Source organism: Thermobia domestica, chromosome 13 (assembly GCF_964235325.1).
Source record: "Thermobia domestica chromosome 13, izTheDome1.hap1.1, whole genome shotgun sequence".
Taxonomy (NCBI): Eukaryota; Metazoa; Arthropoda; class Insecta; order Zygentoma; family Lepismatidae; genus Thermobia; species Thermobia domestica.
In genome coordinates, this window is record NC_137466.1 from 31,949,038 (window position 1) to 31,961,117 (window position 12,080).

Below are 12,080 nucleotides of genomic sequence, written 5' to 3' on the forward strand. Positions count from 1 at the left end.
CTCTAGTGTCCAAACGAAGCCGCATTCACCCAATGTTCATATGATATTTTTTGCTTGTTTTTACCTGTAGATTCACCTCGAAAATTTTCCATCATTGATGCATGACCACCCTGTGTATATATATATATGTATGTGTGTGTGTGTGTATATATATATATAAAATAAAAAAAATTGATGCTGTCTAAAAAGTTTTTGAAAACAATATTTCTTTTATTAAACTCTATTCATTTACGAAACGACAGTACACTATAAAATGACAACACTGAGGAACGGCCGTGGAATCATCGCACTGCAGAAAAAAAAAATGTTTTTAAACTTTTCCAAATCCCTGATCATTTAAATCCAAGGCCATTTCATTAATTCTACGTTTCACAGTTTTGTGTGAAAGGGATATTTCGTATTTCTTTTTCTAGCTTTGTTCCTTAAGTACAATTACTCTTGTTAATGAATGTAAAACCGTATCTGATGTAATCTTCACTATACGATCATCTCCTTGAAGTGGAAGCTGCAGTTTAACTTCACACACAGCACTAACACAAACGAAAAATTAAAAAGTCAATGCAACCTTCACAACACTACAAAATAAACTTCTCACATCAGAATACTGGTCTGAAAAATTAATGAAACGAACGATAGCTTGGGAATGGTTCTGATTGCAGATGTAGACTAATGTGCACCTTTGTGCATGTGATTCCGGGTTCAATTCCTGATGGGGGAGTCCGGAAATTAAACACATTACGTTAGGATTCCACCTCAAACTGTAGATCGAAGTTACATATAGCCTTCGTTCTGAAAAGGGGCGAATTTCAATAAACGAACAAAACAGCAAGTTCTACTCACATACCAAGTGAAACCCATATTTAATAAAATAAGCTATAGTATTCAAACTACTGTATACAAGGTACAATAATACGAAACCTCTACAATAATACAGACAGCCTCTTCTGCTTCCATTCGAGTTTATTTTGATAACAGACAGGAATACTAACAAAATTGAGACAATAATACTAAGAAGATAAGACAAAAATCACGATAAAACAAATTCAACTGTCGATAGTTTTTTCAAGCTTAGGATTGCAGACGATTGCTAATCTACGAAAAACAAAAACATCATTTGTGATGCTTTATAGATTATCAGAAGCTGCACGGAGACTCATGGAACATATAACTGAATTGTGGAATTTATTTAAATCTGCAAATACACTATTCAAAACACATTTAAAATATTACACTACAGAAACTGTACGCAGAACTTTTATGTCATTCAAATGCAAAACTATACCAATTCTGTATGTGATATGTCGACATGAATTTTGATGCCATAGCATCCGATTTAACATAAACTTTTATGTTTTATGCAATAAAATATACATAAAGCTGTGATTATCTGCACATTTATTGCATGGTTTAAATTACAGCATTACGTTTACTCATAAATAAAACAAAGTTTCACAAACATTGCAGATTTTTTAATTTCCTTGTGCTACTTACATCTGTATTTGGATTACAAAAAGTAAAAGAAAATGTTTCTCTCTTCTTGGAAATGGTTTTGATAAACTAGCAGCAGCAGAAGGTTGCCTTTCCCTCACTAAAGTAGAAATAAATCCCATAGGATGCAATTCGCAATATTCTAAAACAATCCAATATTACCGTGACAATATCTTTTGAAATAAAACAATCGTATAAAAATAATAGTATACAAAAGAACTATATCACACACTAAGTTTATTTGTTACGAAAGTAACTTACACGTTCAATTCGGTACTTAAGTGAAATACTCACTGAGAAAAAAAAAATGCGTAATTGTTTCTATGCTAAACTACTCGATGCCCATTGCACTACATCCGTCGGTAAACCTTGGTACCTCTTAATACACTCCGATATTTGTTCAGAGCTGACTAGAAATCTGTACAGCTGGTATTCCTTTAAGACTTTGCTTGTTTTCGACGTAATGGGTTGTATCAACTCAAGTTTCTGCAAAAGAAAATTAAAAATATATAATTAAAGGAACATCAATGTACATAAGAAAATTAAGGTAAAAATAAAGCGTGTAAACAGAAATATATGGATAAAGGAAAACTATATTCAAGAGTACACGAATTAATTTTATTAGCTACATCTGCAACTGATAGATTTTGTGTTTACAGAAAGCACAAAATCACAATAAACTACAGATGTAGATAATTTGAATGAAGAGTGCATGGAAAGAATGGGTTAAGCTCATTTTAGCCATTTTATCAATTTGTCCAATCTTTCCGTATTGTCCGTCGGCTTTTACCATTATTTCATTGCATACTATATTTCCCTATGGCAACAGTTCTATCATCTGTCTCATTTTTATAAATTGAAGCATCAATAACTTATTTTGAGATGGGATTAACCCGTCTTCTCCGTATACTCTTCAAATTGATTCGAAGTTATTGAGACATACACAGACATTTTTGCCTACAAGCAATTAAAACAATGAAATGAAATTTTTAAGGTATAGGATATGAGAACAGGGCACAAAGTGTTTACAAATATGATATAGACCATTATGTAGTTAAGGGATATAGCATGTGCAATAAAATTAGAGAAGCTAGTTGATGATAATGGAAGTTTTAAGTATAATGGCAGAGATTAGGAAGATATAGATTGATGTGTATGAATGACAGAATGGTATGGAAATGGGTTAAAGCTTTCAAAGATAACCGCACGAATGTTTATAATGAAGAACGAAGTGAGCGACCTTCTGTCATCACTGAAGACTTGGTGCAGAAAATTGACAAAAAAAAGTGAGAGAGAACAGACACTTTACGATTTCCTCGTTATCTGTTATCGGTCAAAGTGTTTTGCCCATACATTTCACTAATCTGGCGATAAATCTCAGCCACTCTCATGTCTTTAGCACTAAGAAAACGAATCAAAGCGCGTATTTTACAGTCAGCAGAACCCTCAATCGGCGGGGGCATGTTAACTACTTACGAACAAACGTAAACACGGCCGAATGTTTCCGTAATGGCTTTTGTGGCTTGTCAACAGATGTCGATACACACAGCACATGCGAAGGATACGGATCGCAAGGCTGCAGCGGCCGAATTTCGAAACGGTACTTACTTAAAAATTACAACTTCAACTTACTTAAATATTCATTATATTACATATGTAGTGAATAAATACATAAAATTTGTTTCAGCAGAATACAAAGCATTAATTATTATTAGGCAACGAACGACGAACTTTCTTTTTCTTCTGTAACACAACAATTAGTTTATCTGGATTTTTTTCGTAAACTACGCATGCGGATTTATATTCAAGGAATCATTTTGTTGACCTTGATCTGATCTATAGATTGATATGTCTTGTTTTCGCACAATATTATGGTGGAACAAAAATTAAAGTTTTAGAGCTAATTATGAATTTGGGCTAATCTAATTAACCAAACAGTGTACTGTCGTGTCGTGCCTCTTCATAATGAAAAGCTTGATGAGGATATTTCACTATTAATTTCATCTTAATAGCCAGCGGGGTTATTATACAACAGCAATTTTTATGATTACGACTAAAATTCGTTTTTCCAGCTCTTCTCGAGAACTACACATGAGGATTTATATTGTCCCATTATCATTTTATTCAGCTTAATGAGATCTATGGATTGGTATGTCTTCGTTTTCCAAAATTCTCTACATGTTTGATAAGAAATTTTATTACGTTTCCGTTAAGATCCTTCTCAGATCATTTCCAAATTTTGAAGAAAGAAAAAACAACACTAATGCATTAACGATATCATCATCTAACATAATTTTGAATAACTACAACTCTATAATTACGGAAATATGCTCTAGGGTGCATTTTTCTCAAATAAACTCTTACTTTGAACCAGCAACGCCGTTCGTATTTGAGCGTCTGTTTTCAATATATTTTGTCTCTGTGACCATGGTCCCATGCGTGTGCAATGTAAGCTAATACTATCACTTAATTTCATTCACAATCCTGTTCCTTGTCCTGTAAAGAGACAACAGCACCCGAGTATTGTTGTAATTATAAGGTAACCAAGAAAGTACTGTCGCATTTTCACCCACTACCTTTGAACATCGATGGGTCACCTAAGACATACCCGGAAGATCAAAAATAGTCCCCATCAACATCTACGACCTTCTGCCAACGGTCTGGAAGGCCAGGGATGCCGCATTTTACCCCTATACTAGGGATTTGAACTGGCGTCTTCTAAGGTGATTGTCCAAGGTATGGAACAGGCGATAATCGGACGGTGCAATGTCCGGGGAGTACGGTGGATGCAATAGTGTTTCCCATTCAAGGCGTAGAATGATGTCCCGGTCATCCTAGCCACGTGGGGATTAGCATTGTCCTGTAACAGGAGGGCCCCTTTGCGATTCAGAAGCGCTGGCTCAACAGTTTTGAGTTCGTCTTAAACACGGCTCAACTGCTGATAGTATACAATTACATTGATGCTCTGACCAGCTGGTAACAGTTCCTGATACACGATGCTGCGAGCAGTCCACCAAACACACAGGAGGACCTTCTTCTGGTGTAGTCTGGTTGGCTGCTTTGGTACCAGTTCATGAGATGTTAACCAATGATGACGGCGCCGTGGAGCTTCGTACAGGGATTCATCACATGTCAACACCCTCTCCAGAAATGACTCCTTCCTCACACGAGAAAGCAAAGAAACACAGGTGTCTGCTCGCGTTGCCTTCTGGCTCGGAGTCAAATCATGTGGATCCCGTCGACCCAACTTGTAGTGCTTCCCAAGTTGATGGAGGTGCTGCCAAATGGCTTGTTCACTCACACTGAATTGTAGTCCCAGTTCCGCACATGTCTGGCCACTGTTCGCCTCAATTCCTGCCTGAAGATCTTCATTTTGTACATATATTGGTCTTCCGGCATGTGGTGCGTCTTTGAGTGTTTCGTCACGGTCCTTAAACTCGTTAAAGCACCGCTGCACTTTCCGCGTAGTCACGACACCCTCACCAAAGGCCTGGCATATCTTTCACCCGCTGCAGCGGCGTTTGACCCCAATTTGAACTCGTACAGGATACATGCCCTTATGACGCTCTGTGGAGGTCCAATGATCACTCTGTCCTTACGTAAGTTCACGGTGTAACTAAACTGCCACAACCAGGTAGTACGTTAGATATACCCACACCAACAACAAACCTTCGCCTTATCTCCATTTGCATTCAACTCACGGTGTGAGGGCCAATGGAACACAGACCTCCACAAAAAGCGACAAAACTTTCTTGGTTATCTTTATACTATCACTCTCATTTAAATTCATTATTGTAAATTTGAATCCAATCACTCCCTTCAAAATTTTATCCATGAAATGTTATCGTATTATAGAAAACAGGATCGGCATTTGCAGTGCAAGATTAGAGTTTATTTAAGTAGAACTCTCGTTTACCTTCTGTTATCAATAATAAATAACCAAACAGCATCCTAAAAGCAGAACATTTTCTGATCCAGTTCTCTTGAACGAATTACTGGCTCTTAAAATGAAATCACGTTCAGACTCGGAACTAAGGTGGTTCTTAGAATGACTTTTGCGTGACTGGGAACTTAAAATGCATCTGACAAGCGATCGGAATGGGAAACACATTGAACACGTCCTGTATCAGTGCACGGTCCTTGCCGTATAACCTCTTTTGTTGGGGACATAAAGAAACAGTCACAACTTCGTAATGGTTAGAGATGGAGGATAAATAACAGTGCCATTCTATTTCTACGAAAATTTGACATTAAAATGGCATATACCATGCTATAAATTACATTTAAGACAAATGCGTAGAATTCAAGATGGCGAACGTCGCTGTGATTATCCTCAAACATTTTCCCCCATCCCTATTCCCACCTACGTTGTTACTCTGGTTACGTTTTCGCACCGTCTACCACTTATTCAAGTTTCCACACACATTTGGATCACCTTGTATAGCAGTCATTTCAATTCAACGAAATGTCGACGAATCACGCTTTCTGCCTCGAACAAGAGTCAAGGAAAAGGTTAGGATAAATAGCTCGGGAAATAAGAGAACTATGTACTAGTAACAAATGCTTCTACAAGAAATATGACTCCAAGACCATCAATCCCGCCACATTTTCATTTGAGAAAAACATTCATTATATATATTTATTTTACAGATACTGGAACAGTCCTGCAAAGAAATTCAACCTACTGAGGTATTCCACGAGCCATGTTTCTGAATATGATAAATATCAAGGGGAAGAATGTGTTAAAATCATCATAGAACTTCGAGATATTGCCAAGCAAAGTGTTTGATAAAATACTTAATCAGAATCTTTATATCGTATCTATATCACTTTGGTTGTATCTAACTTACTACAACAGTAAGCTACTCAAAAAATCACTACTTCGTATATCTTCTTGAATCGGGTTTATTTTTTATCTGTACCTTTACCCTAGCTTCTTATAAATCTCATTCGTATCTTTTTGTAATCCTGAAATCTCTTAAATAATATCTTTCATAACATCGATAATCTATATCTTCATTATATCTTATTACTTTTTATTTGCACATACTCATGCCCAAATTACCTTAGAAACGGCTAGTGCACATTTTAAAACACTTTCTATCTATGTATTCTTATATTCCAACATAGGAAGATGGAGGAGAAAGTATGGAAAGCTAAGCAGTACAGCACAAATGATGAAGCGGAGGTTGATGGGAGGAAGATTAGAGTAAACAAGTCGAGTCGGGATAATACCTTTAACTGGACAAGAGGACAGGAGAAGGAAGGTATAGACGGTGTAGTTTCCAGGGTTGCCAGTAGAACTATGAAGAACAGGATCAAGGAGTGTAATGAAGACGTAGTTTCCAGGGTTGCCAGAGATGGCGTAGTTTTCAGAGTTGCTACTGGTAAAACTACGAAGAACAGGTTCTTACTAATACCTAGCTTTATGAAGCAGTTAGGAAAGTGGCAATCGGAAGTTACAGCTAAGAGAAAAGATTGAAAACCGCATAAGAGTTCCTTTAAAGAGCTGTAGTTATAGTTTTAATATAAAAACAAAAATGTAAAGGGGAGAGAGTGTTGGTAAGAAATGGTATGGTAGAATATACATACTGTGTTGCGTAAGGTTAGTTAGACTGTGGTTGTCAAGTGATATCAGTTGTTGTAAAGATAAACAAGATTAAACGAAGATACAGTATATGTTGTAAAGGCGAAGAATAGAAAGATTATATAAAGATTATATGAATTAGTAAGATTCAAAAGAGATTGTTGTCAAAGGATTTAAGAACAAGAATACGATTAAATGGAAGAATAAAGAATTCAGGTTTCTATAAGGGTGAACATATGATTTTGATTTGTGATGCATTACGATTACGGATAGTTTAAGATAAGTATAATTTCAAGCTAACTAACCCTATTAAATCCCTTAGAAAGTAGCACCTTACATTTTATAAAGTATCACAAAGATTTTCAAACTCTCATTATTTTTATTGGAACATCAATTAACAAAGAAAGATACTTCTCAAATTAACATCGTGTTTGATCTTCATCTACACATGATTTTCAAGTTTATGCACAAATAGTAGGAGATCCACATCAGGCATTTCATATTAGCTTCCAAAATTTTATTTACAACCTTGAGTCAGAAGGTAAGATGTTTTGCGCTCCATTGTCAGTAAATACATTGAAACGTTCCTTAATGTACGCTTCTCAATAACGGACGCCTCCATTATAAGAAGAGAGTTTTTTGTCCCAGCAAAAATATGTATGTCACTAGGGGATAGAACCCTTCCTTTTAAGGACCCTTTCACATATGGATACGGATGATTTTCTTATTCCCCCATGTTCTTCATAACGGACGGGAAATTATTATACGTGTTTAGCACAAAAAATACTTTCTGCAATTTCAAAATAAACCTGCAATAAATACAGTAGATGGAAAATCCCTTCTGGACAAAAGTCTTTGTAATAACTTCATGTGAACTACCACACTGAACAGTTACAAGCTAAACTTAAAATTATTCTCTTCAGTGTTTTCTGGTGGTAATCGTAGAAAATCTTTAGTGAGTAAAAAACAGTCGTGGACAACCAGTCGTATGGTCAAGAATTCTATAGAAACTTGTTTTTCCTAACAAATTCACTCCTATTACCCGTGAGACTTATATCATCCCCTAGAACCCTCATATATTCCCAGTGATACTTTGTTTCTTTCCAGAAGGGCCTTTCCCTTATACTCTTAGTAATACTAACACTGAATAAAGTATTTCAATATTTATAGTATAGATTGTGAGCAGTTATTATAGTTACAATGACAACACTTCGTACTTACCGCTATAAATCACAAAATAGCAATTTCCAGGGACATGGCCCTCATCATGAGCTGACTTAAAGTGTGTTTAAAAAAAAAAAAAAAAAAAAAAGTAAGGTGAAAGGATAAAAATGATTATTTGAAGTAAACAAACCACTTCACGTTCAAGAATACTAAACTTACTGGAAGTAAAATAAATGAGTCTTTCTACACTCATAAATTTAACTCGGAACTCAATCTGAACAAGGAGAAATTAATCCAATATGGAGTGGCCATTTTAATACATACTTTCACCGGTTGGAAAGAAAGAACAATACTAATGAACAGTGACTATCTTTATAGTGTTTAATGTAGAATCATTCGCCATAGTGTTCGTGGATGTGAAGTGGTTTGTTTACTTCGAGTAACCAATTTCATCCTTTCACCTTCAAACATGTTTATACCTTTTTAACCTTGCTTTTTCAAACTTCAGCTCGGCTAATGATGAAGGCTGTATCCCTCGAAAGTGCTACTGTTTCGTGATTTATATTGGCGAGTATGGAGCATTATATTTACTTGCTATCACTTTAATATTTGCCTAACTTTACATTTATAACTAATTTACTACGCGTATTTACGGTACATTGTGTACTATGAGCTATAATATAAATTTGTCACTTCTTTGTAACGGACAAATCATCATGTTCCATCGATGTCTGCTATTCAGAGCTTTCAATGTATTGTGACCTCTCTGTAACGGACAAATCATTATCTCCCGTCAACATCTGTTATTCAGAGCTTTCAATGTATTGTGACCTCTCTATAACGGACAAATCATTATCTCCCGTCAACATCTGTTATTCAGAGCTTTCAATGTATTGTGACCTCTCTGTAACGGACAAATCATTATCTCCCGTCAACATCTGTTATTCAGAGCTTTCAATGTATTGTGACCTCTCTGTAACGGACAAATCATTATCTCCCGTCAACGTCCGTTATTCAGAGCTTTTAATGTATTGTGACCTCTCCGTAACGGACAAATCATCATGGCCCGTTGATGTCCGTTATTCAGAGCTTTTCAGTGTATATATCATGTAGTTCTTGGTTTGCAACGGAACTTATTGATTTGAAATGCGACGAGAAGCTAAAGGCAACTTTAATAAAAGAAACTTGTGGAGTTCTAAAAAAAAACTCCCCCAATCAACCAAGATTTTCTTAACTAAACCATTTGGTCGCTTGAATTTCATTTCCTTTGGATTTACATACAGTATATGGGCGAGTAGTTTTTTTTCTTCGTCATGAAAATTATCAAATCTGATTCCACAAACTGAATAGATCGAAGTTTACAATCTACACCTAGGTTGCCTGAGTCAATTATTGTCCAAATGTTCAATACCAAAGCGCATTTAGAAGTTCTCAAAAACTTGTGGCAGTACATTCGGAAATGATGTGACAGTTTAATTGCACCGGTTCCTTCTCACATTTGTATATCATGTTTGTTATTTATAGAGAAGTTTTACTGTTTTCATATACTACCGTTTTAATATGAATTACGTTTTATATGACATTTTTGTGCATTAAATACGTGTATAAAAATATAACTATTATTATTATTTACCTATACAAGCACATGCCTGATTCTTTGTACATAGAAATACCTGTATTGTTAATACACTCTTATCTTTTTGAGTTGTCTGACAACACTGTTTTCCCAGCACCATATGCGCCGCTATGAGAACGAGAAGTTCACGATGACGCCAAAGCATTGAGCTCGAAATGAGGTTTTCCAACCAAGATAAATTTCAGTAAGGTTCACTATGTTCTATAATAACACGAACTTATTTATTCATTATGATAAATATTATTGAGTACTACTTACTTCGAGATGTTCAAATGCTTTCATGACAACTGTACTCGAAGGATTTGGCATCGTAGTGTGCCTTACACAGAATTTACGGTATCTCTCGTAAACCATTTGGAAGTTGAATGGATCTCCATCATATATCTCATGCAAGTGTTTCATTGCAATCACCTATTGGAAAAAAATAGTTAAATTTAATTATTTCGATGAAGAAGGCAGTTTCATCGTTACTAATATTTAACTTTTGCACTATTTTTAAAGACACCTTAGAGTCACAATACAAGCTGCAAATTTGTTACTGCACTACATATGAGTTTAGAACTAATTTGCAGTTAAAATACCTATTTAAACTTCCTAATAATATATTTTAAAAAAGTAAGAAACATGTATTGGCATTAACCAAACATGATCAGCGCATTAAATTTGTTAGGTAGTATACCGAAACCCAGCAAAAGTAATGTGGAACTAGAAACATGACCATATATTTTAAGTATGTATACTCAGAAGTTGGTTACTTTAAAGTTTACGAGGATGACGCCGACAAATCGTACCAGCTCTTTAACTCAAGTAGCATTCTACATAGTGTTATAGTCTTGAAAGAAGACATGACACACGAAATCACATATATGAACTTCTATGTCCATATTTTGAACTTACAGAAAAAAATTGAAACTTGTCTAGATATGGAGTCGAATTTTTAATCAAAAGTGGTGATTTTCGATCCAGATTCGGAATTACGCAGGAAAATAAAAAACTTTTGTTTAAAAAATAAAAAATAAAAGTGCTTTTCGTTCATGATAACTAAACCCCGAATACTGCATTTTAAAGGGTGAGAATTTTTAACTTTCACAAGAGACCGAAAGTAGAATTTTTCACAATAATATGTGGTTATTTTCGCTGCAGACTTGGACTGTATACAAGAGAATAAGAAACTGGTTTCGAACATTTGTACACAATATATTCTTTGTAGTTAGAATTATCCACATAAAAATTTAATCCTATATGTGAAGCTGCTCCCGTCATAATTTCGATGCCATTTTTAAAGAAAAGTGTTTGGAACAAAAGTTTCTTATTTTTTTGAATGAAAAAATTTAAACTTACCAAACACAATTCAAGAATGGATAAGCCTTCCAACAGAGAAGCCTTTGAATCTCTTGAGAAAAATTCATAAGCTTCGTTAAAATGTTCGGCCTTCAATTCCAAATTACTGTCATCTAAATGTGACACAACAAGAAGCTGAAAATAGGAAACAAATACACAAATATTAATTATAACAATTTAACATTTATAAATTCAATTTATTATCCAAGAAAATATTGTTTTACACGAATTACAGATAAATTATATTATTATGGTGCAGTTATTCTAAAATATTGTACTTAAGGCTTTTTACTATGTACATTTTTTCGTAAATAATTCAACAAAAAGAAACAATATGCAAATAATTCAACAAAAACAAGCTGTGGTATGGAACGAATCACGGAAAAAAAAATGAAATTTTTAAGTTTTACGTCCCATGGTTATGCCGGTAAGGCTAAAGGAGACGGTGATGATGAGATGAATGAAATGGTGGAATGAAGAAAGTGGGAGGGAGAACCCCGAGAAAACCCACGCACACGGTGTTTGTCCACCACAAAGTTCACTTGGTGGGGGCTGGGATCGAACCCGGGACCCCAAGCACCAGAGGTGAACGCTCTACCACTGAGCCACCGCGGCAGCAGGAAGTATTATTGTAACTTATTTTACGACATAAGTTATGAATTTACGACATAAGTTCTAAGTTCTTACTTATTCAGTTCTGTTGCAGTATTTCTAACAGTACACAAGAACGGATATAAATGTTTTATTATTTAGTTCCTTAATTAGTTTTTACATTGCCTGAAGTCACTATACCGTGCTTGATATTTACGTTTTATTAAATATATTCTACGTTTTCGATTAGATTCTTTTTTTTTTTTTTTTTCA

The 12,080-nt window shown here is 35.1% G+C and overlaps 1 protein-coding gene across 3 annotated transcripts in view; it reads right to left on the reverse strand.

Annotated features, from left to right (window-relative positions):
- Nucleotides 1-921: 921 nt before the first annotated feature.
- Nucleotides 922-12,080, reverse strand: part of Orc4 (origin recognition complex subunit 4) — a 64,156-nt gene continuing 52,997 nt past the window's right edge. For all 3 annotated transcript variants that reach the window (XM_081735591.1, XM_081735593.1, XM_081735594.1), the window contains exons 6-8: nucleotides 11,217-11,351; nucleotides 10,134-10,286; nucleotides 922-1,974 (exon numbers count right to left, since the gene is read on the reverse strand). In XM_081735591.1, coding sequence (XP_081591717.1) covers nucleotides 1,810-1,974; nucleotides 10,134-10,286; nucleotides 11,217-11,351 — 453 coding nt within the window. In that variant the 3' untranslated portion in view covers nucleotides 922-1,809. The remainder of the gene's footprint in view (nucleotides 1,975-10,133; nucleotides 10,287-11,216; nucleotides 11,352-12,080) is intronic.